Consider the following 26255-nt stretch of genomic DNA (forward strand, 5'->3'; position numbering starts at 1 on the left):
TAAATGAATAAAATAAATCTTAAAAAAAACAACAAACCTGAGGTTTGCCACTTACCTGCTGTCCCATTGCTTTTTTTTTTTAATTTAAAAATTTTTAAAGATATTTAGATTACATAAATGTCACATAAAAAATAGAGGATTCTCACATGCCCTACTCCCCGCATCTCCCACGCTTCCCCACATTAACACATCCCTAATTAGTGTGGTGCATTCATTGCAATTGATGAACACACTTTGGAGCATTGCCATTAAGCATGGATTACAGTTTATATTGTAGTTTACACTCTCTCCTGCACAATTTTGTAAGTTATGACAAGATATGTAATGGCCTCTACCATTAGCTTGTTTTTCTTGTGGTTTATTGGAAAGTATGACACACCTTCAGAAAAGTACACAATACATGAAAGTACAGTTTGACAAATTAGTATAAGGAATCCCCTATATAACTACCACCTGATCAGAAGTAAAACTATCACAGATGACTTTATAGGCTATATATAAAATCCAAAGGAATTTCTAGAAACTACAAGAACTATTAAGTGGGTTTAGCAAGTTTGTAGGTTACAAGGTCAATATACAAAATTCAGTTGTATTTCTATGTACTAGCAATGAGCATTTGGAAACTGAAATTTAAAAATGGCTCATAGACCTAAATTTAAGAGCTAAAACTGTAAAATATTTAGAAGAAAATAAAGGAAAAATGTCTTAGTGACTTTGGGTTTGGCAAAGATTTATTTAACAGTGCACAAAAAACCTGAACTCTAAAAGAAAAAAAATTAATAAATTGTACTTTTGTTCTTCAAAAGACAGTTAGGAAAATGAAAAGGCAAGCCACAGGCTGGGAGAAAGTATTTTCAAGACATATGTGCAACAAAATACTTGTATCTAGAATATTTAATGAACTCATAACTCAATAATAAGGTCAACAATCCTTTTTTTTAAATGGGCAAAAGATGGACAGACGTCATCCAAGAAGATACATAGATGGCAAATAAGTATATGAAAAGATATACAACATCATTTGTTGTTAGGGAAATGCAAATTAAATCCATAATGAGAAACTGTTACATACCCATGAGGAAGACTGAACTTAAAAAGACTTGGAAGAATTGGAGCAACTGGAACTTACATACACTGATACAGTTATTTTGGAAAATAGTTTGGCAAGTTCTTAAAATATTAAACATATACTTAACCTACAAGTCAGCAATCCCACTCTAGGTATTTACCAAAAGGGAAATAAAAGCACATGTATACACAGAGACTTGTACATGTCTTTACAGCAGCTTTATTTATAACAGCTCCAAACTGGAAACGACCCAAATGCCCTTCTACAAGTGAATGGATAAACAAATTGTGGTATATCCACATAATGAAATAGGGCTGAACAATGCAATGATACATATAACACTTGGAAAAAATCTCAAATTCTGCTGAGCAAAGGAAGCCAGAAAAAATTATTCCATTTATATAAAATGATAGAAAATGCAGGGAAGTGGATTTGGCTCAACTGATAGTGTGTCCGCCTACCACATGGGAGGTCCAGGGTTCAAAACCAGGGCCTCCTGACCTGTGTGGAGCTGACCCACGCGCAGTGCTGATGTGCGCAAGGAGTCCCGTGCCACGCAGGGGTGTCTCCTGCATAGGGGAGCCCCACGTGCAAGGAGTGTGCCCAGTAAGGAGAGCTACCCAGGGCAAAAAAAGCGCAGCCCACCCAGGAGTGGTCCCACATACGCAGAGGGCTGACGCAGAAAGATGATGCAACAAACAGAGACACAGATTCCCGGTGCTGCTGACGAGAATGCAAGTAGACACAGAAGAACACAGCGAATGGACACAGAGCAGACAACTGGGGGGGGGGGGGGAGGGGGAGGGGAGGAAGGGAAGGGTGGAGAAGGGAAGAGAAATAAAAAATCTTAAAAAAAAAAAAGAAAATGCAAACTCATCTATATAGACAGAAAGCAGATCAGTGGCTTGTTTCAGGATGTGGTTTGGAGAGAGCAATGGGTTACAAAGGAAACTTTTATGGATGGACGTGTTATCTTGATTGTGACGATGCTTCCCCAGAAAATGCATCGAATTGTACACTTAATATGTGCCTGTTATTGAACATCAATGAAGGTGAAATATATATACACACACACTAAAAAAACTGAAAGGATTCAATACCAGCAGATCCACATTGAAGGAAATATTAAAGCATGTCCTCCAAGGCAAAGGAATGTGATCCCAGATGAAAGTGTGAGAAGAAAGGAAGAGCAATTAGAACGGTAAATATGAGAGCAAATATAAATCAATACTGACAGTTTAAATGGTATTGTCTGGCTTCCTATACTCAGCATAATTACTTTGAGATTTAACCATGGTATAGCATGTATCAATAGTTTGTTCCCTTTTATCCATTCACCCGTGGATGCACATTTGGGTTGTTTCTAGTTTTTGCTATTACAAATAAAGCTGCTGTGAACGTTTGTATACAAGTCTTTGTGTGAACATGTATTTCATTTCTTTTGGGTAAATACTTAGGAATGGATTGACTGGGTCCTCAATAAATGCAGTAAATGGCTTCTCTGGGTGGGATGCGGGGAAGCCCTGATTTGTATAATTTGCTGATTTCCCTGTGTAAATTCACCCCCCATGGCTGATAGCCAGCTACCAATGGTTTAGTGGGCATGCCGTTTTTCTGAAAACTTAACAATCAGCTCTCAAGAGGCAGGACACCCTGGCTCCAGCATACGTCTGGTTGCCAGGTAGGTGTATATTTAAATTGTAAAGAAACTGCCATCCCAAAGGTGTTGTACAATTCCACATTCTCACCAGCATTGTATGTGAGTTCCAGTTGCTCCACATTCTCACCAACATTTGGTGCGGCTGATCTTTTTAAATTTGAGCCATGCTAGTGGATATTATAGTACTAACTCATTGTGACTATAGTATAAATGATGCTCTCTTTTCATGTGCTGGTTTACCATTGGGATGCCTTCATTTGTTTTAAACAACTGTATCTGTATGGAGATACATTTCATATACCATACCCCTCACCTATTTAAAGTGTGCAGTTCAGTGACTGCTGGTATATTTACATCATTTTGCCAACTACCTCCACGATTAATTTTATTTTATTTTATTTTTTTTTTTAGTTCTAATTCTTTTTTTTTTTTTTAATTTTTTAATTTTTTATTGACTTTGTAATAATATTACATTAAAAATATATATGTGAGGTCCCATTCAACCCCACCCCCCCACCCCCCCTCTCCCCCCCCCCAACAACACTCGTTCCCATCATCATGACACATCCATTGGATTTGGTAAGTACATCTTTGGGCACCTCTGCACCTCATATACATTGGTTCACATCATGGCCCATACTCTCCTCTATTCCATCATGTAGGCCCTGTGAGGATTTACAATGTCCGGTGATTACCTCTGAAGCACCATCCAGGGCAGCTCCATGTCCCGAAGACGCCTCCACCTCTCATCTCTTCCTGCCTTTCCCCATACCCTTTGTCCATTATGTCCACTTTTCCCAATCCAATGCCACCTCTTCTATGTGGACACTGGATTGGTTTCCACGATTAATTTTAGAACATTTCATCACCCCCAAAAGAAAACCTGTACCCATCAGTAGTCACTCCCCATTTTCCCCCAACCTCCCCAGCCCCTAGCAACCACTAATCTCCTTTTGTCTCTATGGATTTGCCTCTTCTAGACATTTCATAGAAATGGAATCACAGTTGTTGTCCTTTGTGCCCGGCCCTTCCTCTCCTCAAAATGTTCTCTAGGCTCATCATGTTGTAGCATGGATCAGAACTTCTTGCCTTTTTTTAATGGCCAAATCATAGCCTACTGTGTGACTACATAACGAATTGTTTATCCATTCATCCGTTGAGGGACATTCGGGTGGTTTCTACCTTTTGACTATTCTGAATAATGCTGCTCTGAACATTCACATGTGAGTTTCTGTGTGGACACACGTTTTCATTGCTTTAGGAGAGGAATTGTCAGGTGATATGAGAACTCTTTTGTTTAACCTTCTGAGGAACTGCCAAACTGTTTTCCTGATGATGGATGAGGTAGTCATGGCTTGTTTCCTCACTTCCTTTAGGCTCAGTGTCATTTCCCTGATAATCTTATCTGAAATATCAACTCCAACACTCTCTCCCTCTTTTTTTTTTTTTTTTTGTTTCTCTCCCCTTCCTCCACCCCCCACTTGTCTGCTCTCTGTCCATTCACTGTGTGTTTTTCTGTGTCTGCTTGTATTCTTGTCAGCAGCACTGGGAAACTGTCTCTTTTTTTGTTGTTGTGTCATCTTGCTGCGTCAGCTCTCCGTGTGTGGTGCCACTCCTGGGCGGGCTGTGCTTTTTTTCACACGGGGTGGCTCTCCTTGCGTGGCATACTCTTTGCATGTAGGGCTCCCCTATGTAGGGGACACCCTTGCGTGGCACAGCACTCCTTGTGCGCATCAGCACTGTACGTGGGCCAGCTCACCACACGGGCCAGGAGGCCCTGGGTTTGAACCCTGGACCTCCTATGTGGTAGGCAGATGCTCTATCAGTTGAGCCAAATCTGCTTCCCTCTCTCTCTCTTAATGGCTGACTCCACATAGTATAGCATGCTCGTTCTCCAATGTCATTAGATAGTCTTTTCCATCCTTGTTTTGTTATCTGTACTGTATTCTGGGAAAGTACCAGATTTTGGTTAAATATAATGACATATTTATTGCGTGCTTACAATGGCCAAGCAGATTGTTAGATGCTGAATTTGCTACTTTGCTTAATCTACACAGCACGCCCATGGGGTAGGTGCTTTTTTCTGAGAGAGGTTCAGTTACTTGCCCATATTGCCCTGATGCTAGTCCAGAGTTCTTCTCTGGTCCTGTGGTTTTGGACAAGGGGCACCAAGATGGGGTTGTGCGTGCATGTGCCCAATTATTAATACCTGTGCTTTTCTTCTGTTTAGTTTCATTGGTGACTCCGACAAGCTCCTTCACATCCAGGTGGAAGATACCCTAGACGCCAATATTACTCCCTTTTTCCGCCATCTCTGCCACTTCATCGGTAAGGAGCAGCCTCTGACAAGGTAGCACCTGACCTGTGCTGGGGGGCAAAGGGACTGCTGCACCTGCCTATTTCTGATTGCATCTCCCAGGGCTCTGGAGCAAAATGGCAGGTCCCAGCCCATGCCCGGCCAAGTGCAGCCTCCCAAGAGCCCCTGGCAACATGGGCAGCCCAGGCGTTTACCATGGGGGCGTCAGGTGAGAGCCAGGTACTGGTCCTGGCTGGACTGCTGTGCCTTTCCGGGCTTCGTCAAGCCCCAAGCTCCCTGTGCCTGTTGGTCAGTCGTGAAACCAGTGTGTTCGCCATACTGAGTGTGCCAGCGTCCATGGTGGCCTGTTTTGGGCTGGGCTCCGGGACCCTGCAGCGAGTCACACCGCCCCTGCCCTCGTGCCTGGTGGGGGGTTGGGGCTGGAAGGAAGACTCCAAGGCCCTTCCAGTTCGGCCTTTCATGGTCCTAAACGTATGCACCTGCTTCCCCTCCAGCCACTCGCCATGGGCACTGGTGGTGCCCAGTGGTTCCTTAGCTTATCGAGGGTGAAGTTTTCCACATTCTCAGGCCTCAGTGCTGCCAACAGACAGCAAGATCCCAGGAGAGGGGGCCGAGTCACATGGAAACCCTACTCCATCACGGCCTGTCTGGTCCCAACACATGCCCCAGGCCAAGTACTGCAGGGGGGCTGGAGAACCACATTTGGGTCCAAATGTCCAGGGTCTGATGTGCGTCTGCCCAGGAGGTCACAGTATCACTTGACTGATGGAACCTTTGTAGGCGCTGAATCTGGGACTTGCCACGGGTGCCACCATGGGGTGACAGAGCCCCATGACACAAGAGACCACGCTCCCTGGCTCCACATCACCGTGCAGGCCTGGGCCAGTCCTTAATGACTCTGTGCCTCAGTTTCCTTTCCATGCAATGAGACAGATGGCCTTAATCAGCTGAGTCCTCCATCCTGACAGTCTGATTTGGCACTGGGTGTGTTTCAGTTCTCGGGGTTGCCAGAGCAGCCTGAGGAAGCCGGCTTGGGTCTCCTTCCCACACCTCCCTGTGTGGGCCTCAGCCTCAGGGCATCACTAAGTGTCACCGTCGCTGGCGTTTATGTGCCTGACACTGGGTGGTAGGAGGGTGTACTGTCGTCTTGTTTCACAGATGAGGGAACTGGGGCTGAGAGTAACTTGCATAAGTCCCACGAGCAACCTGCATCCAGTGGCAGGGCCTGTGCCCTCAACCACCTGCTGCACAGCCTCTGGACGCCCCAGGTACCCTTGGGGGACAGTACTCTCATCCTCTCATCCCAGGGACACATCTGGGAGGCTAGCTGGTGGCAGAGCTTTCTGGACTAGAAGCCTGGAAAAGGCAAAGAAAAGCCTTTGCACAGTGATGCTGACCACCCACGTGATTCCCTCCCACTGCCAGCGAGGTGTGAGGTCCCCTGTCCACCAGATGGAGACCGAGTCCTGGCGCTGCCCCGCGACGCGCCCGGGACACGGCGTGCTGGTTCTGAACCCGCTCTCGGCCCACACCCCAGAGGCCTGCCACCATGGGGGTGAGCACCACGCACCCCACCCACCCGCCCTCCCTTCCTTCCGCAGACGTTCACCTCGAGCTTGACTCCGTCATCCTGGTCTTTTCCAAACTGGGCATCAGTCGCAGCTGTGCTGCCCTCTTGGCCTACCTCATGCACCAGAATGGGCAGACCTTGAAGGTACATCGTCTGGGGCCAGGCTCGACCCACTGTCACCCCCAGGGACCGGGAGAAACAGGGCAGTGGCACTGCCTGGGGGTCCTTGGTGGGGAATGGCAAGGGAGGGGTCACTGAGGGCACCTCCAGATCTAGGGCTTTACCTGCCCACCACACCCAGGGCCGGTCCCAACGTTCCAGGTAAGGCCTGAGGCTGGGCCGCAGCCCGGCCCGCTGGGTCAGAAGCTGGGCAGAGCTGGGCACACAGAGCAGGCCCTCAGGCTGGCAGGGCTGCAGCCAGCAGCACTGCCTGTGTCCCCACGGCTGTCAGTCTGTGCATCAGCGTTTGGTCGAGGTCCTCAAGGGAGCTTGCCCCTGGGAGCTGCTTGGGTTCACAGAAGTGCAGCGCTGGCAGGCTCTCCGTGGGCATCCACTCCAAAGACCTTTTTTTTTAAAGGAAAATATCAACAAAGTAATTTACTTAAGATATTCCAAAACCTTTTTCACATTCAGAATCTAATGACTCATTTTTTGACTCAGAGTTACTTACACAATTCCCACACAATGTTTTTCTTATCAAGAAGTAGTGGGATTTGCTTTCCCTGCTCCCACGCAGTACCTGGGTCACTGGCACAGCCTGGCCTGGGGAGGCACTGTCTGTGCACGTGGGGGTCAGGCTACACCTGCCTGTTTCAGCTCAGCTTGGACCAACGGAGCCCAAGTGTCTGTGGCCCCAGCCTGGCTGAGTTGTACCCCACCCCTGCCCCATCCAAGGAAGGTGAGGGGTCAAGAAGTGAGTTGGGGAAAAGCTGCGAAGCTCTGGGGTCTGCCGGCACCCAGAGCTACCGATTAACTCTGCCCTGGGCTTCCAAAGCTTTGGTGCAAAAAGCTAAAAATCTGGCTCTCAAAGTTGTGGGATCCCAGAGGCAGCCAGACTTTAAGAAATCTATATCAGTGCCTTGAAACTGCTGGGAGCCACTTTGACCAAGATCTGCAGAGAAAAGAGACCTGTAATAGCTCTCGCTATCGTAGCTACTATCTGACGCTGAAGTGCTTTATTTTTTTTAAAAAGCCCCGCTCAACGCCCTTGCAGCCCTGGTATGTAATAGATACGCTACGCGATAGCCGTATAATAACGGGGCCCCATGGATGCAGAAGCCATGCTGGGACTCAAGGCCCGGGCCCCAGCCAGGCATTAACAAGGCAGTGACGTGGCAGAGAGCGCGCCGACCTTGCCATCTGCAGCCCTTTCTCAAGTGTGACCTGGAGCATGTCCCTTCACCGTTTTTTTTTTTTTAACTTTTAATTTGTTTTTCATAACTTTATTTCAAGTTCAAAAAAATAATATAACAAAAGAAGGCAACTCAACAAGTTCTGGAAACATTACTCCTAAAATCTTCCCAGGCACTTTTATCTTATCTATTAATAATTCCAGGGAAGTGGATGTGGCTCAACGGGTAGAGCATCCGCCTACCATATAGGAGGTCCAGGGTTCAAACCAGGACCTCCTGGCTCGTGTGGTGAGCTGGCCCATGTGCAGTGCTGCTGCACAAGCAGTGCTGGCCCATGTAGGGATGTCCCACGTAAGGGTGCCCCTGCGCGAGGGCTGCCCCACAGGAAAGCACAGCCTGCCCAGGAGTGGTGCCACATACATGGAGAGCTGATGCAGCAAGATGACAACAAAAAGAGACACAGATCCCCAGTGCTGCCTGATGAGAATACAAGCAGACAACGGGGAGTGGGGGAGAGATAAAAATAAATTTTAAAAATAAACAATCAATCAATCATATTACAGGGGAGTGGATGTACTTAAGCGATTGGGCTCCTGTTTACTGTATAGGAGGTCCAGGGTTTGATTCCTGGGACCTCCTGGTTAAGAAGGTGAGCTGACCCATGCGGAAGAGCTGGCACAATAAGATGATGCAACAAAAAAGAGACACAGAGGAGAGACAATGAGAGACACAACAAACCAGGGAGCTGAGGAGGCTCAAGAGATTGAGTGCCTGTCTGCCACTTTGGAAGCTCCCAGGATTGGTTCCTGGTGCCTCCTAAAGAGAAGATGAGAAGAGAGGAGAAGCAGACACAGAAGAGCACGCAGTGAAAGGACACAGTGAGCGCAAGAGGCCAAGGGGTGTGTGGGAGGATATAAATAAATAAATAAATCCTAAAAAAATCATATTACAAGCTACAGTTGTAAAAACAGCATGGTATTAGTATAAAGATAGACATATATACCAACAAAACTGAACTTTTTCAGAAACAGACCCTCACACCTAAGGTAAAGTGATTTAAAAAAAAAAAAGATTCCCCTTCCCCTCCCCTCCCCCGCCCTGCTGCTTTTGCTGCCTGTGTCCATTCGCTGGGTAATCTTCTGTACCTATTTCTTTTTATCTTCTCTTTTTCAGTTTTTCTTCTTTAGAATTCACCAGGATTTGATCCTGGGGACCTCTGGTGTGGAAAGAGGTTCCCTGTCAGCTGTGCCACCTCAGTTCCTGGTTTCTACTGCCCTTCATCTTGACTCTCCCCTCTGTCTCTCTTTTGTTGCATCATCATCTTGCTTTGTGACTCACTTGCATGGGCACTGGCTCACCACACGGGCACTGGCTTCCGTGCAGGCACACTTTCTCTTCTTTTTCACCAGAAGGCCCCAGGAATCAAACCCAGGTCCCCCCATATGGTAGGCAGAAGCCCGATCACTTGAACCACATCCGCTTCCCTGATTTTTTTTAGTCTTTATTTTTTAAAGAAGTTTTAGATTACAGAAAAGTTACATTGAAAATATAGAGATTCCCATATACCCCATCCCCTCTCCCTCTCACATTTTCTCCTATTAACATCTTACATTAGTGTGGGACATTTGCTACTATTGATGAACACATATTAAAGTATTGTTACTAACCATGGTCTATAGTTTACATTATGGTTTACACTTTGCACCATTTTATACAATTTTATAGGTTTTGACAAAATGTACAATGGCCTGTATCCATTATTGCAATATCATGCAGAACAATTCCAATACCTAAAAATGCCCCATGTTCTACCTATTCTATCCTCCCCCTTCTCTCAGAACCTCTGGTAACCACTATCTTTATATCAATGTTACAAGGAATCTTGATATTTTAAAGCAAATGAAGAATTTTCTATTAACAGAAAGTAACAGTTCTGTCAAATTTCACTTTTCTCCGTATAATATATATTCTTGCTTCCAAGCATTATTACTTTGCCTTTTATATTATACCAATTATTATTACTATTATTAATTTTTAAAAAATTTTATTAAAAAAAGATATTTAGATTACATAAATGTTACATAGAAAATATAGGGGGAAAAAAAAAGAAAATATAGGAGATTCAAAGATGTCTTCTAACTTTTTTTTTTTTTTTTGAGGTACTGGGGCCAGGGATTGAACCTGGGACCTTGTATGTGGGAAGTCGGCACTCAGCCACGGAGCCACATCCACTCCCCTGAGTTTTTTTAATGTTTTGCTTGTTTTTTCTTTTTAAGGAGGTACTGGGAAGCAGGCACTGAATCGCTTGAGCTACATCTGTTCTCCTAACATTAACTTTAAAAAAAAAATTTATTGAAGTGTATCACTCATACATAATCATATGTAAACAATAAATATATAGTAATAGTTGTGAACTTATAAAACAAACATATAATATCATACAGGACTCTCATACGTCATCTTACCACCAATACCTTGCATTGTTATGAAACATTTTTAACTAATGACTTAAGAGCATACTCAAAATATTACTACTAACCAAAGTATCTTACATTTGGTGTATTTTCCCACAATCCATCCTATTATTATTATTTTTATATCATTTATACATGAACATACATAAACAATAAGCGTATAGTAAAAGTTGTGAACTTACAAAACAAACACGCATAACATCATATGGGGGTCCTAGACATCAACCCACCACCAACAGCTTGCATTATTGTGAGACATTTGCTATAAATTATGAAAGATTGTCAAAATCTTACTACAAACTACAGTCCATATCTTACTTTTGTTGTATTTTTTCCCCAACCCACCCTATTATTTTTTAAAATATATTTTTATTACAGAAATTGTGAACTTACAGAACAGTTGTGCACATATGCAGAATTCCCATACAACACTCCTCTATCAACACATAACACCGTGGTGGACCATTTGTTACAGATTATGAGATAATATCAGAATATGACCACTAACCCATGGTCCATAGCATATATCTGGCACACTTTCTCCATACTCCAGTCCCTCATTATCGACACAGTACATCTTTGGCATAGATGCATGAATATTACAGTATTGCTGTTAACCACAGTCCATAGGTCACTCCAGTTGTAGTTTTTCCATGCTTCTCCACGTTCCCACTACCCTGCAATAGTGACCTACATCTGCTCTAGCTCACGAAGGACACTTTTTTTTTTAAAGGAGGTACTAGCACTTAATCTTATTGGGCGTCCCTTATATGTTATGCATTGCTTTTCTCTTGCTGCTCTCAAAATTCTGTCTTTGCTGTTTAACATGCTGATTAGTATGTCTCAGAGTTGGTCTATTTGGATTTATTTGGATGGGAGTACATTGTGTTTTTTGGACACAGAAATCTATGTCCTTCAAGAGGGTTCGGAATTTTCTACCATTATTTCTTCAAATATCCTTTCTGCCCCTGTTCCCTTCTCTTCTCCTTCTGGGACACCCATGACACATATGTTTGCATATCTCTTGCTTGTTGTGTAGTTCCCTGAGAACTTGTTCAACTTTTTCCATTCATTTCTTCATCTGTTCTTTTGTATGTTCATTTTCAGGGGCCACTTCTTCAAGCTTACAAATCCTTTCTTCTGCCTCCTCAAATCTGCTTTTATATGATTCCAGTGTATTTTTAAATTTCATTTATTGCACCTTTCATTCCCATAAGATCTGTTATTTTTCAATGTATGCTTTCAAATTCTTCTTTGTGCTCCCCCAGTGTCTTCTTAATATCCTTAATCTGTTTAGCCATCTCATTGAATTTATTAAGGAGATTTGTTTGAACATCTATGATTAGTTGTCTCAACTCCTTATGTTATCTCCAAGTTTATCTTGTTCCTTTAACTGGGCCATAGCTCCCTGTTTCTTGGTGTGGGTTATAATTTTTTGTTGGTGTTTTCACATCTGGCTTACTAGATGTATTTATTCTGGGTGCAGTTTCTCCCTTTAGTTTAGGACTTTCTTGCTCTTTCTCCCTCGCTGATTGTGTAGTAGGAACTCAGGATGTAGTTGGTGCTGTAAGCTGTGCAGGCTCAAGCTGCCCACGTTGCCCCAGAGACCGATAAGCTTCTCCCACCTTTCTCCTTTCCCAGGAGTAGGGACAGAGCCACAGCCATGTGTAATAATTCAACTTGTGCAGGCCTCAAATATAGTTGCCCACAGAGACAGATGAAGCTTCACTTTCTTTCTTCTCCTGCCCGGGGTGAGGATGGAGCTGCAGGTGTGGGCAGCAATTGTGCTGTGTGGGTCCAGAATGACCGCTGTTGCCCTGGTAGACTTCTGACTATTCAGCCTGTGCCAGCCAAATGTACCTGCAGAGAGGCTGGTGCAGGTTCCGCCAGCTTTCTTCTTGCCAGAGGTGAGGCTGAAGCCTAGCCTAGGATTGCAGTACAATCTGGATGGAAAGAAGCCGGTCCCTATTGTCACTGTGATTTTCAATCAGCCTGGCTTCCCCTCATGCCAGGGGCAGAGTCAAAAAGGCAGTTACTGGCCTCTTTCTGTCTTGGACAGGTTCAAACTTCAGCTCTTCTTAGGGTTATATTTTACCAGCCAAATTTACTAATCAGTAGCTCAAGTCAGTGGCCAACCATCTCTTCCTCCCATTTTTGGGAACTGGAATCTCCAACTCCAGCCACAAGTCTGCCTGCAGTGCCAGAGTAGGATGAGCTCCAGCCTCTGTGGTGTGGCCTGTATTTTCCCAAAAAGGCTGGCACAGATTCCCCCAGCTTCCTCCCTGCCAGAGATGGGCTTGGGGCTTAGGCTAGAGGTGGAGTCCAGTCTGGATGGGTAGAAGCTGGTCCCTACCAGCACTGTGATTTTCAGTCCATCTAGCTTCCCCTTACGCAGGGGGAAGAGTTAAAATGGCAGCTACCGGCCTCTTTCTGTCTTGGACAGGATCAAACTTAAGCTGTTTTTAGGATTATACTTTAGCCCACTGAATTTACTAATCAGTAGCTGACGTTGATGCCCAACTGTCTCTTCCTCCCATTTTTGGGAAATGGAGCTCCCAATTCCAGCCATGGAATTGCTGAGGCAGCTTGTGCCATCAGTGGAGGATGGGCACCAGCCTCCATGGCATAGAGTGCTCTACTCCCGAATCTTCTCTGCAGATGGACAGTCTCCTCCTTCCATTCTTTCAAGGATGTTGCAGGATGGTCTTCTGGTGTCCTGGAGCCCCCAAACTGGTGCTTTTGGTAGCTCTGGGTGACTACTAAGTGCCCTGTAGCATGAGCTCCTTACTCTGCTGCCATCTTACTGGTTGTCTAACATTAACTTTTAATTTTGAAATAATTTCAAACTTACAGGACAGTTGCAAAAATAATACAAACCACTATCAGAGAAATACCATGTACCCCTACTCTGCAGATCTACCTTTGTCCCTCCCTCCCTGCCTCCCTCCCCGCTTTCATCTAATTTATTTTTTGAACATTTGAGAGCAGGTTACACACATCATTCTCCTTAGACACATAAAACTATCATGTACATTTCCTACAAATAAGGATATTCATTTAATCACCTTAAGTGCAATTATTAAGTTCCAGAAATTTAATGTTGATATAAAGCTGACATTCTATATTCCAGTTTTTTTTCTTATGTCCCAGTAATGTCCTTTTGAGCCTCTTCTCCATTCTTAAATCCCATTCAGTATCATGTATTGCATTAATTGTCATTATCTCTTCAGTTTCTTTCTTTCTAATTGTGGAAACATATATGCAACATAAATCTTCCCATCCCAACCCCTCCGAGCATTCCAGTGAGTGGGATGAATCACGTTCATAATGTTGCAGTGCCCTCACTGCCATCCATTACTAGAAATTTCCCTTCACCCCAAACAGAAACCCTACACTTGTTCCGCATTAACTTCACCTGCCCCCCACCCCAGTAACCTGTATTCTTTCTGTCTCCACGAGTTTGCGTATTCTGTGATATTTTCTTTGTGGTTACCATGAGACTTAAAGTTAATATCCTAAATAACAATCTTGTTTGCTTTGATACCAATTTATCAATAGCATATAAAAACTATGTTCCTATACCTCTCCATCCCCCCACCTTTCTGTAGGTCTTTAATAAATTACATATTTATACATTGAGTCCAAAACCACTGATTTATCATTTCATTTTTTTTTTTAGGTACTGGGGCAGGGGATTGAACCCAGAACCTCATATGCAGGAAACCGTTGCTCACCCACTGAACCACATTGGCGCCCCTGAGTTGCTTTTTTCATTTGTTCGCTTGTTGTTTGTTTTTGTTTTTAGGAAGCACAGGGGACCAAACCCAGGACCTCCCATGTGGGAGGCAGGCACTCAACTGCTTGAGCCACATCTGCTCCCCATCATTACATTTTATATATTTGCCTTCTAGACCCTGTAGGAAGTAAAAAGAGGAATCACAAATTAAAAATGCAATATAGTCTCTTCACTGGGGATCTTTACTTTTCCATGTGGCTTCAGGCAATTTTCTTGCGTCGTTTTCTTTCCGCCTGCGGCTTTTCTTCCTATAGCATTTCTTGTAGGACTGGTCTAGTGGTGACAAAGTCCCTCAGCTTTTGTTTACCTGGGAATGTCTTAATTTGTCCTTCATTTTTTTTTTTTTAAAGATTTATTTATTTAATTCCCCCCTTCCCCAGTTGTCTGTTTTCTGTGTCTATTTGCTGCGTCTTGTTTCTTTGTCCGCTTCTGTTGTCCTCAGCGGCATGGGAAGTGTGGGCGGCACCATTCCTCAGCAGGCTGCACTTTCTTTTGCGCTGGGCCGTTCTCCTTACGGGTGCACTCCTTGCGCGTGGCGCTCCCCTACGCGGGGGACACCCCTGCGTGGCGCCGCACTCCTTGCGTGCATCAGCACTGTGCACGGGCCAGCTCCACACGGGTCAAGGAGGCCCGGGGTTTGAACCGCGGACCTCCCATGTGGTAGACGGACACCCTAACCACTGGGCCAAGTCCGTTTCCCCCTGTCCTTCATTTTTGAATGATAGTTTTACCAGATATAGAATTCTTGGTTGGCAACTTTTTAATTTCAGCACTTTAAATATATCTTAGCATTGTCTTCTTGCCTCCATTGTTTACAATAAGAAATCAGCACTTTATCTTTTTGAGGCTTCTTAAGTATGGGACATGGTGCTTCTCTCTTGCGGCTTTCAGAATTCTCTTTATCTTTGTCATGGGACAGTTGGATTATAACATGGCATGGTGTGGATCTATTTGGGTTTTTCCTGTTCAGAGTCCTTTGAGCATTTTGGATGTGTATATTCATGTCTTCCATCAAATTTGGGAAGTTTTCAGTCATTATTTCTTTGGATATTTCCTCTGCCTCTTTCTTCCCCTGGGACTCGCACAATGCATATATTGGTATGCTTGATGGTGTCCCACAGGTTCCTCAGGCCCTATGCACTTTTCTTCATTCTGTTCTTCTCAGACTGGATGATTTCTGTTGTCTTTTCTTCAATTTCACTGATTCTTCTGCCAGCTCAAACTTCTGCCAGCTGTTAAACATCTTAGTGGAATTTTAGTTTCTGTCAGTTTGCTCTTCAATGTGTTTGGTTTTTTCAGTTTCTGTCACTTTGCTCTTCAAAGTGTTGGATTCCCTTTTCATAATTTTCATCTTATTGATATTGTGTTCATCTATCATTTTCCTGATTACCTTTATTCTTTGTATATGTTTTCTTTTAGCTCTTTGAGCATATTTATTTTTTCAACTTTTTAAAATTAAAATTAATGATCACAAAAAACGTTACATTAAAAAACATAAGAGGCTCCCATATAACCCACTCCCAACCCCCATTTTTGTAAATTGTATTTTTTTGAAGATATATATATCTCAAAAAATGTTACATTAAAAAACAGAAGAGGTTCCTGTCTACTCGCCACCTCCCCACCCTACTCCTCCCACATCAACAACCTCCCCCATCATTGTGGCACACTCATGGCACTCGGTGAACATATTTTGGAGCACTGCTGCTCCACATGGATAATGGTTTACCCTGTAGTTCACACTCTCTCCCAGCACATTCAGTAGGTTATGGCGGGATATATAAAGTGCAGCATTTGACCCTGCAATATCATTTAGGACAACTCAAAGTCCCAAAAATGCCCTCACATCACATCTCTTCTTCCCTCTCCCTGCCCTCAGCAACTACTGTGGCCACTTTCTCCACACTTTGAGCATATTTAGTACCTTTTTTAAAAAAAGTCTTTTCTGGAATGTCCAGGTTTGATCCTCCTCATTGATGGTTTCTACTGCTTTAATCTCCTTTGCCTGGGACATGGCTTTCTGTTTCTTATGTTTTGTAATCTTTTGTTGAATCTGGACATTTTGATGTTTTAGAGTATTATCACTGGCATTTAGATTCTGAGCATCTGATCCTTAAGCTAGTGTGATGACAGAGCTTTCCTTGAATTTCAAGGGTTAACAACAATTAACAAACCAGAAGGAAAAAAAGAAAAACACTTTTCTCAGTCTTTGGATTGACCTGGAAGCCTTTCCTTTGGGGTTTATCCATATAATGAGTTTGTAGAATAGCTCCAGGCCAAAGTGTAGGGACTTCTTACCTTTTACCTTACTGCCATCAACCCTCTGACCCAGAAAAGCATGTCTTGACTACTCACCTGCAGCATTCTGTAGGAGAGTTCCATGAGCCACCTTCTACAGGCAGGGCATGTTCTGGGACAGCCAGTCCTTCAGGCCACCACCAGATAGACTGAGTCAGACATACATGCTCCCACTATGTGCATGAGGGTTACTCTGCTTCCTCTGGAATTGGGACCACAGATCCACACTAGTAGCACAGGGGTGAAGGGGTGGGTGAGGCGCCAGCCCTAGTGCCTCAAGACCCTTCTGCTTTTAAGTGGCCTTTTTCTTGATTCAGATGCTCACCCTTTACTGCAATCCTTTAGTTGTTTTCTGGAGCTTTGGAGAAAGTTGTTTCTGCCAGTTCTTGCTAGTTGTTCAAAGCTTCTGTGGGGGAACAGAGCCCTGACGTGCCTTCCTCTGCCCTCTGATTCGAGGTGGGCTCCTCTTTTTCTGTCTGCTCAGTAGGTGACCTGAGGCTGGCAGTGCCTGTCCTTCCTGCCTCATGGGTTTGCTGTGACAATCACAGCAGACACTTTGTGAGCTGGAAAGGGTGTGTATGGCGGGGGGGGGGGGGTGTCATTCTGACCTGGTCAGGACTTTGTATACCTTACTACTGTACAGCTCTGCCCCCAGAGCTGGTCCAGATGGTGACCACCTGGTCACCTTCTTTTATCTAATAATCCTTCCTGCACTTTGGGATGGACACCTGAAAAGAAGTAATCTCTGATTTTTTCTTCTTTGGAGAATTTGCCCACAGTTCTCTTCCCCCTTCCATGAACTCATCCGCAACAACGTGCTCCAAGCCAGGACATAATGCTTTCCTGCCCACAGGGGAGTGCATTTGTCCCAATCCTCAATGATTTCTGTCCCTATATTCAGGAGAGGTGCAGAGTGGCTTGCGCAAGGCAGAGCCAACTCCCAGGACTTCTAGCCCGATCAGATTAATGCCAGGCTGCTGTGGTTTCTGTGTCCAGCCCTTAAGCCATGTTGCTGGTCCCTAGGCAAGGGCTTCCTGTCCCTCCTGAACTGGGTAGAAAGGTCCTTGGACTCACCTTGACGGCTGCTTTCTCTCCCTGTGTTCACAGAAGTCCTGGATCTACCTCAAGAGGTGCAAAAACAACATGCGTCCGAATCGGGGCTTTGTGAAGCAGCTGCAGCTTTGGGAGAAGACTGTCATTGGAGACATTGTCACAGACATCTTGGATCCACTCTTCTGACCTTCTCCAAGGCCAGCGATGGATCCCAAAGACCTTCACCTGGGGGGCTTTTAGGTAGTGGGTGTGTAACCAGGTTGGCCTTGAAGGAGAAGGCTTTTGCCGCTTGACGCCTATGTCAGCCTCCTGCAGTGGTTCTTCCGGGTTCCTTGCTCACCCCACAAAATGCTGCATTCTGCTCAGGCTCACAGAGAACCCTCCCTGCTGGGCCTCAGGGGCCACATCCCGTCCTCCTGGGGCTGCCTCTGAAAGAGCATCTGGCTGCTGGAGCAGCTGCCCCCGCCCCTGCATGACATGAACCCTTCAGAGGCCTGGCTGAGGGGCGCTCCGGGGGGCCCCCTTACCTTGTGTTGGTTCACAGGGGCCCTCACCAGGAGGGTGTCACAATGCCCAGTCATGGGTGGAGACCCCCAGACCCAGAGATGCCGGGCCCAGCCTTGGCCCAGGCCCCAGCTCTATAGCTCTCCAGAGGCTTCTGGCTCAAGGCACATCGCTTCCCCGGCAGGCTGCACCCCCCCACACCCCAGTGATCTCCACTGCACACGTTGCTCATGTGATACAGACTTCACTTCCTTACTTCCTTGCTCCCCTTCACTTCTGCCTGGCTGTGTCTGCCAGAATCCCATTTCTCCCCTCCCCACACTCAGATTCCTAGAAATTCTCGCAGGGAACAGCCTGGGGGCCGGGCAAGGGCCCAAGAAGGTGGGGATTTAGGACGTCCTTCCCTCAAGTTCACCGAGCAAACCTAGAGAGGCAGTGGCCTGGGGGTGGGGAGGGGCCACCCGCGGAAGGAAGGGCAGCCTCTGAGGAGGGGTGGGGTTTTGCCAACCTGGGAAGGGGCCCAGCTGGAAATGAGCCTGAATGGCTACAGGGCAAAGGGCTCTGTGTGGTGAGGATCCTCCTGGCAGGCAGAGGGGAACACTGGAAAGTTCTAAGCAGGGACATGATGGGGACGGCCACGTGCTTGGGGAAGGACAGTCTGGTGGCTGCGTGAAGGGACAGGAGGAGGTGGGCCTGGGGACATGAAGATCCAAGGGAGGCAAAAGGCCCGGAGACCCTCCCGCAGAGGAAGTGTCCGCAGCAGCTCTCACCTCCCTGGGCCTTGCGGGCCTGCCAGGTGACGCGCCCGGCCCTGCTGGCGGCCGCGCTGGCACGGCGACCCGCGAGCACAGGTGACCCGCAGCCGCGCGCACAGGTGACCCGCAGCCGCGCGCCAGCCCGGGAAGCCCGCGGAGCCGCCCCGGGCGCACGTGGCCCCGCCCCGGCCCCGCCCCCGGCCCCGATTGGCGCCGGCGAGGGGCGGGGCCAGCGCCGCGGGGCCCCAGGCCCCCTTCCCATTGGTGGGCGCGGCGGGGCGAGCCCGGAAGCGGCCGGGGGCGGTGGCTGAGGTGGCGGAGGCGGAGGCGCCTCGGGCCCGCCGGGGTTGCGGCTCCGTCCTCGCGTCCGCTCCTCGGGCCCGCGGCCCCTCAGCCATGCACCCCCCGCCCCCGGGCCCGCTGGGCGACTGCCTGCGCGACTGGGAGGATCTGCAGCAGGACTTCCAGGGCACCCAGGTGAGCGCTGCGGCGGGCGCCCACCGACCTCCAGCCGCTTATCTCTGGCTCGGGGTCAAGGGTCGGGCAGCCCCGGCTCAGGAATCGGGGAGCTCGGGGTCAGGGGCCGGGCGCCCTGGCGTCGCTCCCGAGGGCGGGGAGGCCCCGGGTCCCCGTGTCGGCCGCTGGGCCCTCCTGGTGGCTTCAGGTGAGTGTCCGGCGGCGGCATCTTTCGTCCGCGTGGCCGCCGCGATCCCGGGGGGTGGGCGACCTCGGCCCTCCCCGGGGCGGCCCCCGGCCCCGGCCCTCCGCACGGCTGGTCCCCTCCTAAGACAGCGGCCGCCTGCCTTGGGCCAGCCGCTCAGCAGACGCGCGGCCATCGGCGGCGACCCCGCCTCGGGCAGCCGGGGCGAGTGCTGCGGAGCGGCTGCCTGGCAGCGCCCGGGCGGCGTGCGGTGGAGTGCCCGCAGTGAGTGGGAGGCGGGGCGCGCCAGGCCGAGGGACCAGCGCCCCTTTACAAGGGAGAGGGGGCTTGACAGGCCCATGTGGCCGCAGCAAAAGAGAGAGGGGAGAAGTGGGCGGGGCCAGAGCAGGCAGGGACCTCCTGGGCCAGGGTGGGCCTGCATCTCAGACCTGGGGGAGCCGTGGGAGGAATCGCCCGGCTTGGCTCCTCTGGGCCTCTGCGGCTGTTCTGAGGAGAGGCCAGGGAAGAGGAGGTGGCTGGCCTTGCCCAGGCAGGAGCTGGGTGGGGGGTGGGATGGTGGTGCATGCTAGGGTACAAGGGGGAGGCGACAATTAAGGCCTGAGTGGGTGGGGGTGGCCCCTCCTGGGCAGGAAGAAACAAGGCCGAGATGGGCCAGCTGGTGCCTTGGGTCAGCCTCTGCCCCCCTGGAATGGCCGCAGCCCCTGCCTGTATGCACGGAAACCCCTGGCCCTGCCCAGCCCGCTGCCATTCGTGCTGCCCTCCAGCCCCGAGGGACCTGGGCGCCCCGCCTGGCCCTCAGCCCCAGCCTGGCTTCCCTCACGCTGCCCCTTGCCCAGTCTCCAGGCTGCTCCTTCCCAGGGCTCACCCCCCAGGGCAAAGTGCTCTATGAAGACTTGGGCCAAAGGTGATGGGGATGTGGGGAGGGACTGGCCCTCTAGCAAGGAGGAGGTCTGGAGGCCTGCTGACCTTTAGCCCGGAGGAGGACATGGGGCGTGCTTGAGCAGAAGGCGTCTTGGATAAGCCCTGCTCCCTCTGAGCTTGCAGGCTGGGTGGGAGGACCTGAGGGGCCAATGGGTGGCTTCAGGCAGCCTGCTTGGTCCAGGAGGTGGACCTGTGGGTCTAGAATCCAGACCCATGATGGGACAGAGCGCCCCTGCCCAGGGATGGGGACAACTAAGAGGTGGGCTGAGAGGAAGAAAACCCTCAAGGCTCTTGCCTGTTGCGTGGGAGGGGTGCTGTGGGCGCCTTTGGGCTCGCAGAAAGAAACGCCTGCTCCCGCGTGCCTTGGGGAGAGGTCCAAGGGAGAGGTCCACTCCTTGGGGAGTGGGCCAGCACGGCAAGTTCTGCTTCCTTTCCTGCCGACACCCTCCCGAGCTGCTCTGGGAAGCTTGTGTCCCTCCCCTGCCCGGCAGGCACTGGCTCAGTGGCCCCCAACCAGCTTGAGCCTTCCCCCGTCCTGGTCCCCAGGAGACCCACCGGCTGTACCGCCTGAAGCTGGAGGAGCTGACCAAGCTGCAGAACAATTGTTCCAGCTCCATCACTCGGCAGAAGAAGCGGCTGCAGGAGCTGGCCCTCGTCTTGAAGAAGTTAGGACCGCCCTCTCCCCAACCTTGGGTGGGTGGGAGAGCCAGTGCTGACTCCTGGAGGGCCCCGGGCCTGGCTCTTTGTCTCTCCGGGCCTTGTTTGCCCTTCTGCCCAGTAGACGTGGGCCCTGAGAGCAGCAGGCCCAGCGCCCGGCTCTGACCCCGTGGCCCTGCCTGCAGATGCAGACACTCCCTCCCGGCAGGGAGCGAGGAGGCGGCACGGGAGCTCGAGAACCAGATCAAAGAGCGCCAGGGCCTCTTCTTCGACATGGAGGCCTATTTGCCCAAGAAGAACGGGTGAGCACCCCCTCACCCCCTGCCCCCCCCAGCTTAGTTCACTCCTGGGAGAAAGGCCTGAACCAGGTGCTTCCTCTTTCTGGCCAGTCAACAAATGTTCTCTTGACCCACTCTGGGCTGACAGGCACAGGCCTGACCTTGGGGGACAGCCTGAGTGACAGCGACAGTTGACTATGATGGGTGCCATGTGGAAAGTGCCGGCTGTGGCGGGAGCACAGCGAGGGGCACCTCATCCAGCCCGGGAGGTTGGAGGAAGCTTCCTGGGGCAGGTGATGCCTAAGCTGAGTCCTAGCGGACGAAGAGGACTTAGCCAGGCACATACTGGAAGGAAGGGAACAATGGGTTCCCTGCAAAGGCAGGAGCAGAGAGTTCCAAGTGCCAGAGCCCAGGGTGGCAGGTGGGAAGGTGGCACTGAGATGGAGGGGAGCCCGGCTGCAGAGCCCCTGCTTGGCCCAGTAGGTGGGGCAGTGCGAGGTCACATGTGCACGCAGAAAGCTCAGCTGCCCTTCCCATGGAGGGTGGACAGGGTGAGCACACAGCCCTCAGCTGAGCAAACGCATCAGCAGAGAGGCTCAGACGCTGCCCTGTGCAGGCAGCAAGGCAGCTGGGAGAGATGTGTCCCCAAAGGCAAGGGGTGGGAGTGGTCGCAGCCTCTGATCAGATGGGAGTTAAATGCTCCCAGGAAGGGGAAATGTATCCTGGGAATTGGGTGACCTGGAGAGAAGCATGCCATGGAATGGTGCTGGTAGAAGTTGATATTGGGGAGGAACAACGAGCTGAAGAGGTGGAGGTGGCAGCTCCCTTGGGAAGCTTGGCTGTGAACTGAAGGAGAGGAATCCAGAACTGGGGGCGCAAGGAGGGTTGAGGGGCGGCCTTGGCCGGGAGTGTGTGGTACTGTGTGTTGAGATAGGACAGACTCGGGCACAGCTCCCTGCTGCGGGAAGGGCCAAGAGGGGCAAGACCCACCCTCGGGGGCAGTGGGTGAGGGTGGGAACCCCCAGAGGGAAGGGGGGTGTTCTGAGTACAGGGCAGGGCTGGGCATGGCCACTTCTCTGGGCGGTGGGAGGCATTGCCAAGGGGAGGAGGCAGGGGGAGGTGGCAGTGGTCAGGCTGTGTGGGGAGCGGATGGGACAGATCTGGAGGACTGGGGAGCCCGGGGCAGCCTGCAGGCAGTGGAGGCTGGAGGCCGGAGGCCGACCCTGTGCGGGCTGGGGCCGGGGAGCTCAGGCTCTGGCCCCTCAAGGGTCCGGGTGTGCACCCAGCCCGGCTCCATAACCTCTTTTTTTTTTTTTAAATATATATTTATTTATTTCTCTCTCCTCCCGGCCCACCCCCCTGGTTGTCTGTTCTCTGTGTCTATTTGCTGCATCTTCTTCTTTGTCCGCTTCTGTTGTCGTCAGTGGCACAGGAATCTGTGTTTCTTTTTTTATTGTTGTTGCATCATCTTGTTGTGTCAGCTCTCCGTGTGTGCGGCGCCATTCCTGGGCAGGCTGCACTTCCTTTCGCGCTGGGCGGCTCTCCTTACAGGGCGCACTCCTTGTGCTTGGGGCTCCCCTACGGGGGGGACACCCCTGCATGGCAGGGCACTCCCTGCACGCATCAGTACTGCGCATGCGCCAGCTCCACACGGGTCAAGGAGGCCCGGGGTTTGAACCGCGGACCTCCCATGTGGTAGGCGGACGCCCTAACCACTGGGCCAAGTCCGCTGCCCTCCATAACCTCTGCAGCTGTGGGCGAGTCCCCTCGCCACTCAGCCTCAGCATCGGGCAGGCGGCCGTGTGCTGGGCAGTGAGTGCCCTGCTTACGAGGCCACTGTGGCTTTCCTCTTCTCTTGGGGTTTCTCTGGCAAAGGACAAGGCGAGCCTGGCTGGTGGGTGTGATGCAAGGGGCCTGGAAGTGAAGGGAGTTGGCAGCTCAGGGGCTGGAGGGGAAGAGGGCCTGGGGGCTACACTGGCCCAGGAACGGAGACCAGGGTCCCGAGGGGCGGGTTCTGCTGGTGGCAGAAGTGGGCTGCGAGGCGGGGTCTTCCAGGGGTCAGAGCTTCGGGGGGCAGCTGTTCTGGGTCGGGACGAGATCCGGGGTGTGGCTGTGGCTCGCCAGAGTGGTCTCAGGGCTGAAGGGGCTTCCACAAAGGCGCCGAGGTGGGGGAAGCTTGGGGAGGACGCAGAGAGGAAGGGGGAGATGGTTTACCGTGGCTGGGAGATGGCAGCGGGCAGGGAGAGAGGCTGGGCATCAGCAAGGTCATGGAGGAACCCTACGCCGAGGTCAGGGGGGAGGCGGAGGAGGACGGGAGTGGTGACCCAGAGCCTGGCTAGCACACGGGGGGCTCTGTGCCCACCCGGCTTGTCCCGCCCGGGCCTCCCCTCACCTGTCTCCCTGTCCCCCAGGTTGTACCTGAGCCTGGTGCTGGGCAACGTCAACGTGACCCTCCTGAGCAAACAGGCTAAGTAATTTGTCGTGGGCCGGCCCTCATCCCTGCTGACCCCAGCCCCAGCCACCACCCCCTCCTCGGGCCCTCAGCCCCCCCAGCCACCCCGTGCCTGTGTGCCTTCCAGGTTTGCCTACAAAGATGAGTATGAGAAGTTCAAGCTCTACCTCACCATCATCCTCATCCTCATCTCCTTCACCTGCCGTTTCCTCCTCAACTCCAGGTGGGTGGCCTGCCGCTGGGTGCCCCGGGGGCCCTCTGCAGGCCCTCTTGGCACCAACCCACTGTGCCCGCCCCCCAGGGTGACAGACGCTGCCTTCAACTTCCTGCTGGTCTGGTATTACTGCACCCTGACCATCAGGGAGAGCATCCTCATCAACAACGGCTCTCGGTGAGCGCGGGCGGTGGGGCCTGGGCCTCCCCTGGCTCCTTGGGGGGTGCCGAGCTCCCCCAGGAAATGGGAGCCCTCTGTGAGGTGGGAGCTGGGCTGGTGCCGCTGTCTTCCCCCGCGGCCCCCTTCCCCATCCTGGGGCTGAGGGCACGGCAGTGACACGGCCTCCCGCCCCAGGATCAAAGGCTGGTGGGTCTTCCATCACTACGTGTCCACGTTCCTGTCGGGCGTGATGCTGACCTGGTGAGTGGCCTGCGCCCTGGCTGCCGGGGGCCGGGACGGGGAGGGAGGCGGCTGCCCCCAGCTCCCCACACCTTCCTCTGCTTTCTCCTGTAGGCCCGATGGCCTCATGTACCAGAAGTTCCGGAACCAGTTCCTGTCCTTCTCCATGTACCAGAGTGAGTGTCTCCGATTCCCTTCTTGGCTGTGGACATGTGGGTAGGGGCAGGCGAGGCCGCCAGGCGCGCGCGCCCCTGACGCCCCCTGCCCCCCAGGCTTCGTGCAGTTCCTCCAGTACTACTACCAGAGCGGCTGCCTGTACCGCCTGCGGGCCTTGGGGGAGCGGCACACCATGGACCTCACTGTGGGTGAGTGGGGCTGAGCGCCCCCACCCTGGAGCGCCCCTTCCCTGCCCGGGTCTGGGCGCCTGTGTCCATCTCGGACCCGCTTGGTCCGTGCCCTGACCCTCTCTCCCCCGCAGAGGGCTTCCAGTCCTGGATGTGGCGCGGCCTCACCTTCCTGCTGCCCTTCCTTTTCTTTGGACAAGTAAGTTGTCCCCACGCGTCCCCATCCGTCCGTCCTTCTCCTGCTCTGGCTCCGGGTAAAGCCGGTGCCTCCTCCCCAGTTCTGGCAGCTCTTCAATGCGCTGACGCTGTTTAGCCTGGCCCAGGACCCTCAGTGTAAGGAGTGGCAGGTGAGCGGGGGTCCGAGAGGAGCCGGAGGCCCCAGCCCAGCCCAGCTCTGGCTAACCGGAGTCCTCCCGCAGGTGCTGATGTGCGGCCTGCCCTTCCTCCTCCTCTTCCTCGGCAACTTCTTTACTACCTTGCGGGTCGTGCACCAGAAGTTCCACAGCCAGTGGCACAGGAGCAAGAAAGACTGAAGCTGGGCGGCGCCGCCAGCAGCTCCCAGCCCCGAGGGGCGCCCGTGGTGGGCGGAGGGGTGGCGGTGCCTCCAGTCGAGGCCTTCTGCACTGCCCTGGGTGTTGTGGGCCCTGTGGGCCTGAGGGCTACCTGCAGAAGGACCTGGCCTGCAGGAGGCTGCGCCAGGGCCCCAATAAAGGAGAGAGGCTCCCGGTGGCGCGCACTGTGTGTTCTCCTGAGGCCCGCAGGCCTGGGCTGGCTCGACGCCAGCAGGGGCAGCGCAGGTGCCCTGGGCTCCCCCGGGGGCCCACAGAACCCACACTGCTGGCCTCCCTGGTCTGAGCTAAGTTGATCCAGGAAGAGGCCCCAGAGCTGCTCAAACAGTCTCAGGCAAATACAGAAAACAGAACTTTATTCCAAGGGCTAGAGATTATTTAAAATTATTTACACTCATTGAAAATCACACGGAGGGGCCAGGCCCCAGCTCACCGAGAACCCCTTGGTCCCAGCCATGGGGCCTGAGAAGTCCAAGTGCAGGCGGGGTCCCCCCTGGCCACGCGCCCTGGGCTGGGCTGCCTGGGGAAGGCCCTGCTGGGGCTGAGGGGGACGTGTCTGGGCCTGGAGGCGTGACCTGGGCCTGCCTCCTGTGGCCAGGCCAGGCCCCAGGCCCCCAAGAGCTGGTGGAGGGAAGTGAAGAAAGTGATTATGGGGGAAGCGAGTCTGTAGGGGGAAGGGCAGGGCAGGGGCCGGCAGCTCCTAGCTCCACACGTCCAGGGAGTAGCGTCCCTTGGTCATCAGCTTCTTGACGTAGTCCACGGCCTGGTCGTGCTCCATGGCCCCCAGCTCAGCCACGATGTCGTAGAAGGTGTTCTGCACGTCCCGTGCCATGTTCCGGGCATCCCTGGGGGCAGGAAGGAGGTGGGGCTGGGGCTGGGGCAGGGGCTACCCCCCAGGAGGCCGGGCGGGAC

General features: G+C 51.3%; 3 protein-coding genes across 7 annotated transcripts in view; 2 read left to right on the forward strand and 1 right to left on the reverse strand.

Moving 5' to 3' along the window:
- STYXL1 (serine/threonine/tyrosine interacting like 1) overlaps window positions 1-17888 on the forward strand; it is a 67179-nt gene extending 49291 nt beyond the window's left edge. For 2 of the 3 annotated variants that reach the window (XM_004448272.4, XM_004448271.4), the window contains exons 7-9: window positions 4960-5057; window positions 6648-6760; window positions 17644-17888. In XM_004448272.4, coding sequence (XP_004448329.1) covers window positions 4960-5057; window positions 6648-6760; window positions 17644-17775 — 343 coding nt within the window. In that variant the 3' untranslated portion in view covers window positions 17776-17888. The remainder of the gene's footprint in view (window positions 1-4959; window positions 5058-6647; window positions 6761-17643) is intronic. The other variant, XM_023591402.3, reaches the window with a different exon arrangement.
- Window positions 17889-19154: 1266 nt separating this feature from the next.
- On the forward strand, window positions 19155-25507 carry TMEM120A (transmembrane protein 120A). Its single transcript, XM_004448303.3, has 12 exons — window positions 19155-19325; window positions 20977-21095; window positions 21273-21389; window positions 23777-23836; window positions 23945-24040; window positions 24119-24208; window positions 24386-24451; window positions 24545-24606; window positions 24703-24795; window positions 24909-24973; window positions 25053-25121; window positions 25194-25507. The coding sequence occupies exons 1-12, from the start codon at window positions 19245-19247 to the stop codon at window positions 25305-25307; spliced, it is 1032 nt and encodes a 343-aa protein (XP_004448360.2). The 5' UTR covers window positions 19155-19244; the 3' UTR covers window positions 25308-25507.
- Window positions 25508-25682: 175 nt separating this feature from the next.
- The window catches only part of POR (cytochrome p450 oxidoreductase), an 83255-nt gene continuing 82682 nt past the window's right edge, over window positions 25683-26255 (reverse strand). For all 3 annotated transcript variants that reach the window (XM_058285917.2, XM_071211176.1, XM_058285916.2), the window contains exon 16: window positions 25683-26188. In XM_058285917.2, coding sequence (XP_058141900.1) covers window positions 26044-26188 — 145 coding nt within the window. In that variant the 3' untranslated portion in view covers window positions 25683-26043. The remainder of the gene's footprint in view (window positions 26189-26255) is intronic.

The sequence above is a fragment of the Dasypus novemcinctus genome, chromosome 23 (genome assembly GCF_030445035.2).
Source record: "Dasypus novemcinctus isolate mDasNov1 chromosome 23, mDasNov1.1.hap2, whole genome shotgun sequence".
NCBI classification, from domain to species: domain Eukaryota; kingdom Metazoa; phylum Chordata; class Mammalia; order Cingulata; family Dasypodidae; genus Dasypus; species Dasypus novemcinctus.